Here is a 15,278-nt window from a genome sequence, read left to right as displayed (position 1 = left end):
AATAATAATAGTAATGCTATTATTATTAACAATAGTACTATTATTATTATTAATAATACAAAATATACACAGCCTCACAAATAAACACACCCTCTGCCCTGGTCATAGGTGGTTTTCCTCTGTATGTAAAGGAGGGCTGGATTGTCTAATAGTGATTTCACTCAAGTCTAACAGCCCTGCCCTGTTCCTGTTCCTAGGGGGGCAAGGCCAGGGCCGAGGTACTTCCTGCCAGGGTAGAGGATATTTCCTGTGTGAGGGGACAGTGGGGGCTTATCGGAGGAAGAGGAGTGTGATAGGTCTAGGGTTAAAGGCACCTTCTGGTGGTCTTTTCACAACATGGGGTCTCATGCACCAAAGATACGATCACCCAAGCTGGATTTGTAAACTTGGATAACTTTGCTTAGTTGTTTGTTTCTTTTTTTTAGCGTGAGGTAGCTTAAAATATAATTAAAACAAAACAGCAAATGTTTAGATCTGAGATTGATTCCGAATTGAACATGTCTCTTACAAAAATGATGGACATGGTTTATGTTTCGTTGGGCAGCCAGGGAGGGGGGTCGCGGTTGGGGGGAACGGGCAGCGACATTTCCCAATCTGAAAAAAAATCTCAGCGTGAAATGTACTCTGAAAACTGTAGATATATGTATACACACACATATACATATATACACATTATAAACATGTCACTAATACATCAGTATCTGGTTGTTAAAGATTACAGACTGGTTTTACAGCAATAGCACCATTTTACTATATTATAATACACAGTAACTTCCTGATACACACTGGCAGTTGGAAGTAGGAACACCTGCACTTATCACACTGCTAGGTTTTTGGTTTCGATTTGATATAATGTTTGGGGTGGGAAGGTATATAGGATAAAGAAGAAGGGGAACTGATAGAATATGTATGTTGTTGTGCGTGGGGCCTTTCTATAGGGTAACACACTCAGTCCTAACACACCTGGGACCCACACCTGAACAATAAATAAATAACACCAACTCGGCTCTCTTTCTTTCATGCTCTGACATGCTCCCCCTTTCTCTCCTTCTCCTCTTCCCTTGTTCCTTCTTGTTAGTGGGGAGGTGCTCCCAGGCTGGGGGGTGGAGGGGATGGGGGGATGGAGGGAGGGTTGAGGCTCCATGGGAGGGGGGGTTTGACGGAGGGAGACTGGAAGTCGATGAAATCCCAGATGAATATTGCCGGTGCCATTCAGTGCAGATATCCTAGGAGTACGACTTGGTTGGAAAAAGCACTTTTTACTTTAAAAAAAAAAAGTGACTTGATCTTTCTCTTTTCTCTCTTTCATTCATTTTATTTGCTAGAAGTATGTGTTCCTCTCTCTCTCTCTCTCTCTCTCTCTCTCTCTCTCTTTCTGCTTTTCCTTTTTCGTCCATCTATCTTTACAGGAAGCAGACTGCACCGACGTCGACTCCAAACTCTTGGTCCGCTCCTCCAATATCCATGGGAGCAATGTCCACGATGGGCAGCCGGCTGGTCTTCTGTGATCTGTAGTCAATCACTGTCTTGCCCCAGGCTCCTGTGTGTTTCTGTGGACAAAGAGGCAGAGCTGTTACATATATTGTTAGAGGACAGCAGACACCGAATGAACGTGTTTGTGACTGCATGGGTCTGACACTCTAGAGTGACGTTCTATAGTCACAGCATTCACTGCCTCAAGACTTAACCCCATGAGACTGCAATGTTGAAGAAGTTTGTGTGTGTGTGTGTGTGTGTGTGTGTGTGTGTGTGTGTTTGTGTATGTGTGTGTATGTGTGTGTGTGTGTATGTACACTACCGTTCAAAAGTTTGGGGTCACTTAGAAATGTCCTTGTTTTCGAAAGAAAAGCAATTTTTTTGTCCATTAAAATAACATCAAATTGATCAGAAATACAGTGTAGACATTGTTAATGTTGTAAATGGCTATTGTAGCAGGAAACGGCTGGTTTTTAATGGAATATCTACATAGGCGTACAGAGGCCCATTATCAGCAACCATCAGTCCTATGTTTCAATGGCACGTTGTGTTTGCTAATCCAAGTTTATCATTTTAAAAGGCTAATTGATCATTAGAAAACCCTTTTGCAATTATGTTAGCACAGCTGAAACTGTTGTGCTGATTAAAGAAGCAATCAAACTGGCCTTCTTGAGACTAATTGAGTATCTGGAGCATCAGCAATTGTGGGTTCTATTACAGGCTCAAACTGGCCAGAAACAAATATATTTCTTCTGAAACTCGTCAGTCTATTCTTGTTCTGAGAAATGAAGGCTATTCCATGCGAAAAATTGCCAATAAACTGAAGATCTTGTACAACGCTGTGTACTACTCCCTTCACAGAACAGCGCAAACTGGAAAGAAAAAGCCATATCTCAGACTGCCCATCTTTTCTTTTTATTGGCCAGTCTGAGATATGGCTTTTTCTTTGCAACTCTGCCTAGAAGGTCAGCATCCCGGAGTCGCCTATTCACTGTTGACGTTGAGACTGGTGTTTTGCGGGTCCTATTTAATGAAGCTGCCAGTTGAGGACCTGTGAGGCATCTGTTTCTCAAACTAGACACTCTAATGTATTTGTCCTCTTGCTCAGTTGTGCACCGGGGCCTCCCACTCCTCTTTCTATTCTGGTTAGAGCCAGTTTGCGCTGTTCTGTGAAGGGAGTAGTACACAGCGTTGTACGAGATCTTCAGTTTCTTGGCAATTTTTCGCATAGAATAGCCTTCATTTCTCAGAACAAGAATATACTGATGATTTTTAGAAGAAAGTTATTTGTTTCTGGCCATTTTGAGCCTGTAATCGAACCCACAATTGCTGATGCTCCAGATATTCAACTAGTCTCAAGAAGGCCAGTTTTATTGCTTCTTTAATCAGCACAACAGTTTTCAGCTGTGCTAACATAATTGCAAAAGGGTTTTCTAATGATCAATTAGCCTTTTAAAATGATAAACTTGGATTAGCAAACTCAACGTGCCATTGAAACACAGGATTGATGGTTGCTGATAATGGGCCTCTGTATGCCTATGTAGATATTCCATTAAAAATCAGCCGTTTCCAACTACAATAGCCATTTACAACATTAACAATGTCTACACTGTATTTCTGATCAATTTTATGTTATTTTAATGGACAAAAAAATTGCTTTTCTTTTTCGAAAACAAGGACATTTCTAAGTGACCCTAAATTTTTGAACGGCAGTGTATGTGTGTGTGTATGGTGTGTGTGTATGGTGTGTGTGTATGGTGTGTGTATGTGTGTGTATGTGTCTGTTTATGTGTGTGTGTGTGTGTGTGTGTGTGTGTATGTGTATGTTTATGTGTGTGTGTGTGTGTGTGTGTGTGTATGTGTGTGTGTGTATGTGTGTGTGTATGTGTGTGTATGTGTCTGTTTATGTGTGTGTGTGTGTGTGTGTGTGTGTGTGTATGTGTATGTTTATGTGTGTGTGTGTGTGTGTGTGTATGTGTGTGTGTGTATGTGTGTGTGTATGTGTATGTGTGAAAATGTATGCACTCACTAACTGTAAGTGGATAAGAGCGTCTGCTAAATGACTAAAATGTAAAATGTGTATGTGTATTCCTCTCACCGTGCAGATGTCCAACATGACGCTGTATGTGAAGCCGCTGTTACCTGTGTGTGTGTGTGTGTGTGTGTGTGTGTGTGTGTGTGTGTGTGTGTGTGTGGCCATACTGTACAGTGTGTGTGTTAGTTTTCGTCCTCTCACCGTGCAGCCGTCCTCCATGACGCTGTATGTGAAGCGGCTGTTGCCCTCGGCTCTGATCTCCACATCGTTGGAGCCCTGGAGCAGCAAGGCCTTCTTCAGGTTGCCCGTGGCCCCTTCCATGTAGGCCACGCTGTTCTTACAGTGGTAGGTGAGGTTCTGGCTTGCCTCGGTGGACAGCAGCCGCAGGAAGGTCATCTGGATGCTGGCTGTGTTGGCTGCCAGGCTGTCATCGCCATAGCTGAACTGTAGAGGGCAGCAGAGAGAGAGAGGAGGGGAGAACAGAGAGGTCAGAACCAGTACCACGATGGATGTAATTTTATGTTGTCTATGGTTAAAACTAGTGAAAGAGGAGGGGGAGACAGGGAGCTTAGAACCAATGTGATAATTATATACTGTATGATGTCTGGTTAGAACCAAAAATAAAGAGACATTCCTCTGACTGGTGGCATCGCTTGACAATATAAAGGGAGATATGTGTAAGATTCAACCCTTTAAATTCACCTCCAGTTTATAAAATTTGAGTAAGGGCAGAGATTTAATCTGAGATTGAGGTGGGAATCATGATCGTATGATCACAATCATATAATGAGGATTGAAGAGGGATTTACGTGGAATCCTCCGTTCATGGTCTCTCCGAACCAGACGTGTTTGGCAGCCTTGCTCTTGCTGGACCACCAGTTCTTCTTGGGGATGCTGGCGGGCTTGGGGTAGACGCAGGACTCTCCAGACTCCATGTTACAGTAGACCTTGATGGCGTCGATGGTGCAGCCCTGGTTAGGGTCGATCCAGTACTCACCTGCAGACAGACAGAGGAGACAGGTCAGATTTCATCCCTAGTTCTTCCTATGTAACTGTAATACACATGGTCATATTTATTTTGTCTTTTGAACACTACAGAACCTTCCAGATTTCCTCATAAGGACAGAGTTTTTCCCAATCTAATCAGTAGCGGTAGGAGTTTTCCCTCACCACATCACCTGACCATACCAGGAGAACCTTTTTGGACCCAGACTTTTTCCTGGTCAAGTCATGTTGGTCTAAAAAACTCTTGACCCCTAACAAAGAGCCAATCTTCGCTCCTATCCCGCCACTCACCGCTCTTCCAGTCAGGGTGGCACAGCTTCAGGTCTCTGCAGGTACGTGCTGGGTTCTTCTTCGAGCCCTCAGGGGAGCGGATGTTCTCGATCTGGTTGTTGAGGGACTTGAGTGTGGCGTCCACCTCGGCGTCGTGTGTCCTCAGGTTTCCGGAGGCCTGGTCGGCCCTCATGTACCTCAGGGGATCGGGGGACTTCTCAAGCTGAGACAGGCCAGCGAATGCAGACATGTCGATGCCAGGACCGGGGGGACCAGGAGGACCAGGGGGTCCGGAGTTTCCAGGGGGACCCTGAGATACACAGATAGAAAGATAGAATACTTAATTGATTGAAGAATTTGGTGATGTATTGTTACCATGGCAGTGCCATAGGTATTCCAGAGGAGGAAAAACACAGAGCAGAGGGGAGTTAAAGTGCAGGTGGAATCAAGTGTTCATAAGGCTGGCTGCTGTCTCAAATGACACCCTGCACCCTATATAGGGCATTCCTTGGACCAGAGCAAAGGTAGAGCACTATATGGGAAATAGGGTATTTTGAGATTTGCACCAAGTCACCCACTGCTTGGTGGACTTTTGATGATCCCTAAGATCCAGTAAGGTGAGAGATGAGAACGATACTCACAGAGGGACCAGTCTCTCCGGAGCGACCACGGGGCCCGGGGGGTCCGATGGGACCGGGCATACCGTTGGAACCATCCTTTCCAGAGGGACCAACAGGTCCGGGGGGTCCCTAAACAGAACACGCACAAGGATTTAGATGTACTGTTACTGTACACTACAGCTCTGCCTGCCATGCTCTTTGGCTGACAATGAATGAGACAGGCACCTCTCAAAACTCTGTGTAAGACTTTTTAATGCTTCTGTCTATACTCACTCTTGATCCACTTGGTCCGGCAGGTCCAGATGCACCCTGGTCTCCAGCTTGACCCTGTGGGGAGAGACACGGTCAGACAATGTCTAGGATATACACAACTTCAGATAAAGGGTCAAAGGCCATTTTTAGGGAGTTTGAGGTACAGGGAGATTAGGGGGTACAGGAAGATGAGGGGTACAGGAAGATTAGGGGGTACAGGAAGATGAGGGGGTACAGGAAGATTAGGGGGTACAGGAAGATTAGGGGTACAGGGCATTAGGGTACAGGAAGATTAGGGGTACAGGGCATTAGGGTACAGGAAGATTAGGGGGTACATGAAGATTAGGGGTACATGAAGATTAGGGGTACAGGAAGATTAGGGGTACAGGAAGATGAGGGGGTACAGGAAGATTAGGGGTACAGGAAGATTAGGGGTACAGGAAGATGAGGGGGTACAGGAAGATTAGGGGTACATGAAGATTAGGGGTACAGGAAGATTAGGGTGTACAGGAAGATTAGGGGGTACAAGAAGATTATGGGTACAGGAAGATTAGGGGTACAGGGAGATTAGGGGTACAGGTAGATTGGGGTACCGGGAGATTAGGGGTACAGGGATATTAGGGGTACAGGGAGATTAGGGGTACAGGGAGATTAGGGGTACAGGGCATTAGGGTACAGGAAGATTAGGGGTTACAGGAAGATTAGGGGTACAGGAAGATTAGGGGTACAGGGAGATTAGGGGTACAGGAAGATTAGGGGTACAGGGCATTAGGGTACAGGAAGATTAGGGGGTACAGGAAGATTAGGGGTACAGGAAGATTAGGGGTACAGGGAGATTAGGGGTACAGGGCATTAGGGTACAGGGAGATTAGGGGTACAGGAAGATTAGGGGTACAGGGCATTAGGGTACAGGGAGATTAGGGAGTACAGGAAGATTAGGGGGTACAAGAAGAGTAGGGGGTACAGGAAGATTAGGGGTACAGGAAGATTAGGGGGTACAGGAAGATTAGGGGTACAGGAAGATTAGGGGGTACAGGAAGATTAGGGGGTACAGCGTGATTTGGGGTACTCACGGGAGGTCCAGGCAGACCCTGCAGACCAGTGAATCCTCTGTGTCCCTTCTGTCCTCTCTCGCCACCCTCTCCAGCCTCACCCTTGTCTCCACGGGGTCCTTGGGGTCCAGCCATTCCTCTGGCTCCAGCAGGCCCGGAAGGCCCAGCGGGTCCTTGAGCTCCCTAGAGAACAGCCAAGAGACAGACACAGGGTTAGTAAGGGCTGCAATACATTAGTATCTGAGTGAAGTCAATTACATGTCCGTTATATCCAAGAAAGTGTATGGATTAATTCATACATTAATATACAAGTCGACTCTCACATATCCAGTATATCCTGAAAATAGAAATGGACAGAAAACCTCAACTTCACGTCCTGGGTTGTTCACCCCTTACGTCCTCTCAAGAGAGGGGCTTAAGGGGTGCTATAGGGGTTCTACGGGGTGTAAACGGGGTTGCCATGGGGATGATAAGGGGAGTGTTATAGGGGTTCTACGGGGTGTAAACGGGGTTGCCATGGGGATGATAAGGGGAGTGTTATAGGGGTTCTACGGGGTGTAAACAGGGTTGCCATGGGGATGATAAGGGGAGTGTTATAGGGGTTCTACAGGGTGTAAATGGGGTTGCCATGGGGATGATAAGGGGAGTGTTATAGGGGTTCTACGGGTGTAAACGGGGTTGCCATGGGGATGATAAGGGGAGTGTTATAGGGGTTCTACGGGTGTAAACAGGGTTGCCATGGGGATGATAAGGGGAGTGTCATAGGGGTTCTACGGGTGTAAACGGGGTTGCCATGGGGATGATAAGGGGAGTGTTATAGGGGTTCTACGGGTGTAAACGGGGTTGCCATGGGGATGTTAAGGGAGTGTTATAGGGGTTCTATGGGGTGTAAACAGGGTTGCCATGGGGATGATAAGGGGAGTGTTATAGGGGTCCTACGGGGTGTAAATGGGGTTGCCATGGGGATGTTAAGGGGAGTGTTATAGGGGTTCTATGGGGTGTAAACAGGGTTGCCATGGGGATGTTAAGGGGAGTGTTATAGGGGTCCTACTGGGTGTAAGCGGGGTTGCCATGGGGATGTTAAGGGGAGTGTTATAGGGGTCCTATGGGGTGTAAACGGGGTTGCCATGGGGATGTTAAGGGGTGTTATAGGGGTCCTACAGGGTGTAAACGGGGTTGCCATGGGGATGATAAGGGGAGTGTTATAGGGGTTCTACGGGTGTAAACGGGGTTGCCATGGGGATGATAAGGGGAGTGTTATAGGGGTCCTACGGGGTGTAAACGGGGGAGCCATGGGGATGATAAGGGGAGTGTTATAGGGTGTATACTCACAGCCTCTCCCCTGTCTCCCTGCTTGCCGGTGGGGCCGACGGGGCCGGGGGCACCATTACCACCTGGGGCGCCAGGAGCACCAACAGGACCGGTGTTACCACGGTCACCTTTGATTCCAGTGGCTCCATCTCTACCAGGGGGTCCATCAGAACCAGCATTGCCCTGAGAGACAATTACACATTGTTTAAAATCAGAAGCATCAAACGTATAGTTAGTGATCCACTTAATCATGACAGTGAGTTAACGTATTGTACTGCAGGTATAGAGTTGACAATGAGAGGCCATATTGGTGACACTGTGCTACATTGAATGGCACACTATTCTCTATATGGTGCACCAGATTTGACCAGAGCCCTATGTGGACCCTGGTGAAAAGTAGTGCTCTATATAAGAAATAGGATGCCATTTCAGACACAACCCATGTTATGGGACAGACACTGACCTCTCTACCAGGTTCTCCAGCGGGTCCAGTCAGTCCAGGGGGTCCCACTGGGCCAGGGGGTCCACGGTCTCCGCTTCCACCAGGAGCTCCTTGTTTACCAGGCTCACCCTGGGGAGATGGACACAGATTGGTTGGAGGACCACCGATAGGGGGTGACACTCATTTAATCAATAGTCATCTATTCACTGATATTCACTGAATATCCATATATCCATTCTTATTTGAAAATGGGTGGGTACAACACAATTCACTGTACAATATTATTCTGTAATTAGTAACCCATTGTCTACTGTATAATAATTAATCAATCATTTATTAATTAATCGATGTGTAAATTGATTCTAACTGCAATTTAATAGAATGTGCATGTGACTTACAGAGGGTCCTGGCAGGCCAGGGAAACCTCTCTCTCCACGCTGTCCTGGAAGACCAACAATACCACGCTGTCCAGCTAGACCTGAAGGACCTGAAGGTCCATCGGGACCCTGGGATGAGGAAGACAGGAGGAAGAGAGGAGGAAGAGAGGAAGAAGAGGAGGAAGAGAGGAGGAAGAGAGGAGGAAGAGAGGAGGAAGAGGAGGAAGAGAGGAGGAAGAGGAGGAGAGGAGGAAGAGAGGAGGAAGAAGAGGAAGAAGAGGAGGAAGAGAGGAGGAAGAGGAGGAAGAGAGGAAGAATAGGAGGAAGAGAGGAGGAGAGGAGGAAGAGGAGGAGAGGAGGAAGAGGAGGAGAGGAGGAAGAGAGGAGGAGAGGAAGAGAGGAGGAAGAGGAGGAGAGTAGGAAGAGAGGAGAGGAGGAAGAGAGGAGGAAGAGGAGGAGAGGAGGAAGAGATGAGGAGAGGAGGAAGAGATGAGGAGAGGAGGAAGAGAGGAGGAGAGGAAGACAGTGTGTTATTATCAACAAAAACAATCAACAAAAAAACACATACAAATCTATAAATGGATTTTGTGTGCACTGCATCCTACTCTCCTCCACTTATGTGATTCAGGCCAGAGAGGAACAGTGTGTCTAATCATGTCTGTTCTTTGTTCTCTGTGATTGCCTGTCCAATTTCAGTAACTTTCAGCCATCAGTTCAGTGCTACTCAGGGGCAAATTGTAGGGTGTGTAAGTGCAAAGTAAAAGCCTTGGACTCTGTGCCATCATGTCTCTGTCCAGGGGAAGCCTCGAGGTGCTATTAAGGTCCCGGCAGACAGCAGTGTGTTTAGTCTGGTTATTGGGTCAGTGATGAACACACACTGACAGCTATGTGTTGTGATGGGGATGAGGGAGTAGTGTTGTTGTCCATTATAATGGGTAATTCTTTCATTCCCTGGACTGATGTCCGTGCCAGTGAGTTGGAAGTAAACAAGAGAGACTTTTTTGGAAATAAAGCCAGTCTGGTTTTATAGCTGCAAAACCTCAGATGTATTTCAGTGTTATCTTGGGTGGTGGGGTTGTGCAGGGGTGTTGAATGAAGCATAAAGCCTGTAGGACCTGTATTTGAGGATGGTTTTGATAAAAGGTGAACTTACTGGGGACAGATAATTCAGCTTGTATTACCCCCTTTTGCTTATTGGGGTGCTGGGCTGAATGAGAGTTATCAAGCCGTCCAGTATTCCCCGGATTGGTGCTTGGAGGAAGGTACTGTAGTGATAAACAGGTGAACTTACAGGGGGACCATCCTCTCCAGCATCTCCCTTCTCTCCAGGGGCTCCAGCGGCTCCACGCAGCCCAGCGTCTCCCTGCCTGCCTGGGGGTCCACCGTCTCCACGCACACCCTTAGGACCATCTTTACCAGAAGGGCCAGCGGGACCAGCAGCACCAGGGTTACCCTGCAGAGAGACACATCAATCAATAAATCAATCAATCAACAAGTCAACAAATCAACGAATCAATCAATACATCGATCAACCAATCCATCAATCTGTCAATCAATCAATCAACCAATCATCACTCAATCAATGAAACAACAATCAATCAATCAACCAAACAATAACCAATCAATCAATCATACAAACACAAAACACATAACGGTAAGACAGACAGACAGACAGAGAGACAGGCAGACAGACAGGTAGACAGAGTCAGACAAACAAACAGGCAGAGAAAGGCAGACAGACAGACAGACAGACATACAGACACACAGACAGGAGACAGGAGACAGACAGACAGACAGAATGACAGACAAACAGACAGACAAACAGACAGACAAACAGACAGACAGACAGACAGACAGACAGACAGACAGGAGCAGGTCAATACTCTCTGGGATAACAACCATTCAGACTGAAACTGCCCACAGAAACACGGGAGCAGGTCACAACCATTCAGAATGAAAATGCCCACAGACAGACAGGAGCAGGTCACAACCATTCAGAATGAAACTGCCCACAGACAGACGGGAGCAGGTCAATACTCTCTGGGATAACAACCATTCAGACTGAAACTGCCCACAGACAGACAGGAGCAGGTCAATCTGGGACATATATCAGTCTACAATATATATATATATATATATATATATATATATATATATATATATATATATATATATATATTATGTTAAATTAGCATTATATCTGTCTGATATAACGTAATTTACTCTGATTTATGGGTTATTGGATACACAGTTTATTATTGTTATTATTATTTTAAACCCGGAGTTGGTTGCTGCACGTGGTTGCCATGCAGGCTCTGCTTGCCTTGACAAAATGATGAGCGAGGAACAGGCAAAAAATACTGAAATGGAGAATTTGGTTGCAGAAAGAAATGCATCGTCAATTATATGGAAATATTTCAGCTACAGACAGGATGATGTTGACCAAAAACACGTACTTTGTCGAGAGTGCCTTGCAATTGTTGCCACAACACGAGGCAACACGACCAATTTGTTAGATCATTTAAGGCGGCACCACAAATCTTCGTATGACGAGTGCAAAGCATCTCAATGCCCTCCAAAGCATCTCAATGCCCTCCAAAGCATCTCAATGCCCTCCAAAGCAAAAATCTATTTCGGATGCCTTTGCCAGTATTACACCATACGAGAAAGGTTCCAAACGGCAGAGAGAAATCACAGATTCAATAACATTTCACGTCGCCAAAGACATGGTACCAATTAACACGGTTACCAGAGAGGGTTTTAAAAACATGATTTGGTCACTATTTGGCAACTATTTTTCTCAAGTTGCCATCCCAGAGTTGTACGAGAAATGCAAGGCACAAGTTGAAACAGAGCTGTCACAAGTGGAATATTATACAGCACCAACGGACTTGTGGTCCAGCCGGACAACGGAGCCCTACATAAGTCTGACCATACACTTTATTAATGAGGACTTCCACCTGAAAAGTCGCTGTTTGCAAACTGCATTTTTCCCAGAGGATCATACATACATCCTGTATTTTTTCATATCGCAATATATATAGCAGAAAAACAAAATATCGCAATGTCAGTTATTTCCAATATCGTACAACCCTAGTCACAACCATTCAGACTGAAGCTGCCCACAGACAGACAGGAGCAGGTCACAACCATTCAGACTGAACCTGCCCACAGACAGACAGACAGACAGGAGCAGGTCACAACCATTCAGACTGAACCTGCCCACAGACAGACAGACAGACAGGAGCAGGTCAATACTCTCTGGGATAACAACCATTCAGACTGAACCTGCCCACAGACAGACAGGAGCAGGTCAATACTCTCTGGGATAACAACCATTCAGACTGACACTGCCCACAGACAGACAGGAACAGGTCAATACTCTCTGGGATAACAACCATTCAGACTGAATCTGCCCACAGACAGACAGGAGCAGGTCAATACTCTCTGGGATAACAACCATTCAGACTGAAACTGCCCACAGACAGACAGGAGCAGGTCAATACTCTCTGGGATAACAACCATTCAGACTGAAACTGCCCACACACAGACTAAATAATAGAGAACATAATGAAGGCAGTGAATATGTTAGAGGTTAACCTCCTGTCTGTCTGTGGGCCTATGTTAGAGGTTAACCTCCTGTCTGTCTGTGGGCATATGTTAGAGGTTAACCTCCTGTCTGTCTGAGGGCATATGTTAGAGGTTGACCTCCTGTCTGTCTGTGGGCATATGTTAGAGGTTAACCTCCTGTCTGTCTGTGGGCATATGTTAGAGGTTAACCTCCTGTCTGTCTGTGGGCATATGTTAGAGGTTGACCTCCTGTCTGTCTGTGGGCATATGTTAGAGGTTGACCTCCTGTCTGTCTGTGGGCATATGTTAGAGGTTAACCTCCTGTCTGTCTGTGGGCATATGTTAGAGGTTGACCTCCTGTCTGTCTGTGGGCATATGTTAGGATGATATCATCCATAATCAGCGTTATTCACTACTGTGGTTCCAGTGGGATAAAACACACTATAGTGCTGATGAATGATTCTGTGCCCGTCTGGTTATAGATGAAAAAGTGAGTGTTAATTAACCCTCTGAATGACCATAATACTCATTAAAACAAAAGCATTACACCTGTATGTACTGAAATATATCAGAAATCAACTGTAAAAACCTTTAATTACATAAAAGAGCTCATTCCTTTTGGAAAATGTTTCCCAACACTGTTAAACCCACACTGAAACAATGGCTTTTCTATTCTAGTCAAATCCAACACTTTTTACTAAATGAACAGTGTAATGAATCAGTATGATTTATACTTCAATGCTCAGGTAGGTTGACAGAAGATGTGAGTGTTTGAGTTGTGTATTACTGAAAGGTGATTGTACTTACATTGGGACCAGGGGGTCCCACTCTGCCGGCAGCTCCAGGGAAACCAGTGGCACCCTGTTAGAGAGAGATTGTTGATGAAATGGAAACATCAGAAACAATGTAAAGTGGAAATGAAATATATAATATGAGATTTGTACTTACAGGGGGTCCCTGAGCACCGCGAGCACCTTTAGGTCCAGAAACACCAGTAGGTCCCTGAAATGAAAGGAAATTGATAGTCAGTTTTATGAAGAAACGTGAAGCAAGTAACTCCATCTGAATATTTCGTAACACAAATAACTACTCTATATATTTTTTTCTTTCAGGACAAAGTGAGTTAGTGAAACGTACGGAAGGTCCAGGAGCTCCGGAGGGCCCCTGGGGTCCGGGGGCACCAGCGTCTCCCTTCTGTCCACCCTCTCCCTGCTCTCCCTTGGCTCCGGGCTGACCATCAGATCCCTGGGGTGGGACACGGGGGAAAAAGACTGCTCAGACAGCTGCTTGCTTCAACATACAACAAGCAGCTTGAGTGGGTCCTGTAAATGTTGCAGTCTGGGTTGTTGACGGTAGCACTGATGGTGAGAGAAAGTGCATGGACAGTACGTGCGATACTTACAGGAGGCCCAGCGAAGCCAGCAGGCCCAGGAGGTCCAGTCTCGCCCCTGTCACCCTGTCAAGAGGTCAAGTTGAACATCATCAACTTCCCTTGAAATGTCCTTGTTCAAACGAGCATGTATCAAGTTCTGTGTTCATTTCATTATTGATTGAGAGGTGGAGAGTATTAAAGGAAATAGCATTGCGAGTGAATGTAATTCTCGCCTCTGGATCAATACAGTAGCCTAGAGATGGCAATAGGTCCTAATCAGGTAGCTTAGGAAAAGGGAAAAAATCTTTCTGATGTAAGAACTATCTTATCCTAACTTGTGAGTGTGTGTGTGTGTGTGGTGTGTGTGTGTGTGTGGTGTGTGTTGTGTGTTGTGTGTGTGTGTGTGTGTGTGTGTGTGTGTGTGTGTGTGTGTGTGTGTGTGTGTGTGTGTGTGTGGCGTGTGTGTTGTGTGTTGTGTGTGTAGTACTTACAGGAGCACCACGGGCACCAGCAGCACCGGAAGGTCCAGAGGGACCAGATTCACCCTATAGGATGAAGGTCATAGAGGTCAGAGGTCAGTCACAGAGGTCAATCATACATCAACATATAGATATCAATCCACATATCAGACCTTATATGGACTGTTTTTATCATACCTAGGTGATCCAGTAACCTCATTACAGGTGATATGGCTGTATGTGTATTTTTCGGATTTATATAATACAAACATGTATTTGATCAATTAACCAATTAACTAGTATACAAGTTAAAAGATAAACGGACACCTTCTCTCCATTGGGACCAGCTGGGCCGGGAGGACCAATTGGACCAGTCAAACCCTAGACGATATAGAGAAATAGAAAGAGAGGGTATAGAAGAGTAAAAAAATGGAAGTTTCAGTCCAGCTCTCCTTCTGCTGTTAATGTCCATGAACAATTTAATGTGTGAGTATATACATGGATTACTGGAAGGAATATTTAAATATGCTGAATGTTAAACAGTAGAGTGGTTGACATTATCAATGTGTTGAATATCAAATGGTAGAGTGGTTGACATTATAAATGTGTTGAATATTAAATGGTAGAGTGGTTGACGTTATAAATGTGTTGAATATTAAATGGTAGAGTGGTTGACGTTATAGGGCAGTGAGGGGATATGGTGGATGATGATGATGATGATGATGATGATGGTCACTCACTCTTGAGCCGTCTTTGCCAGAAGCACCCTCAGGTCCCTTCTCTCCATTGTCACCCTGTGGGACACAAACACAATTACATTACAATATGATTAAGGGCATACAGTAGGTTAACACATGATGGAATCACAACATCAATTAGAATACATTATGATTAAGGGCATACAGTAGGTTAACACATGATGGAATCACAACATAAATTAAATTATGCCATTTATCAGACGCTTTTATCCAAAGCGACTTACAGTCATGCGTGCATACATATTTTTGTGTATGGGTGGTCCCGGGGATCGAACCCACT

The 15,278-nt window shown here is 45.4% G+C and overlaps 1 protein-coding gene across 1 annotated transcript in view; it reads right to left on the bottom strand.

The window, feature by feature from the left end:
* Nucleotides 1-1,403: 1,403 nt before the first annotated feature.
* Nucleotides 1,404-15,278, bottom strand: part of LOC311122978 (uncharacterized protein) — a gene marked incomplete at both ends in the record, with an annotated part of 65,505 nt that continues 51,630 nt past the window's right edge. The window contains 18 exon segments of the mRNA XM_084197271.1: nucleotides 1,404-1,550; nucleotides 3,713-3,955; nucleotides 4,321-4,508; nucleotides 4,808-5,096; nucleotides 5,428-5,535; nucleotides 5,680-5,733; nucleotides 6,732-6,893; nucleotides 8,043-8,204; nucleotides 8,485-8,592; nucleotides 8,862-8,969; nucleotides 10,132-10,293; nucleotides 13,218-13,271; nucleotides 13,359-13,412; nucleotides 13,548-13,655; nucleotides 13,813-13,866; nucleotides 14,274-14,327; nucleotides 14,568-14,621; nucleotides 14,981-15,034. Of these exon segments, the coding sequence (XP_084053397.1) occupies nucleotides 1,404-1,550; nucleotides 3,713-3,955; nucleotides 4,321-4,508; nucleotides 4,808-5,096; nucleotides 5,428-5,535; nucleotides 5,680-5,733; nucleotides 6,732-6,893; nucleotides 8,043-8,204; nucleotides 8,485-8,592; nucleotides 8,862-8,969; nucleotides 10,132-10,293; nucleotides 13,218-13,271; nucleotides 13,359-13,412; nucleotides 13,548-13,655; nucleotides 13,813-13,866; nucleotides 14,274-14,327; nucleotides 14,568-14,621; nucleotides 14,981-15,034 (2,163 nt within the window).

Source organism: Coregonus lavaretus (assembly GCF_964263955.1).
Source record: "Coregonus lavaretus genome assembly, contig: HAP1_SCAFFOLD_445, whole genome shotgun sequence".
In the NCBI taxonomy this organism is placed as follows: domain Eukaryota; kingdom Metazoa; phylum Chordata; class Actinopteri; order Salmoniformes; family Salmonidae; genus Coregonus; species Coregonus lavaretus.
The sequence above is the reverse complement of the archived record's forward strand: the minus strand, read 5'-3'. Positions and strand labels throughout refer to the sequence as shown.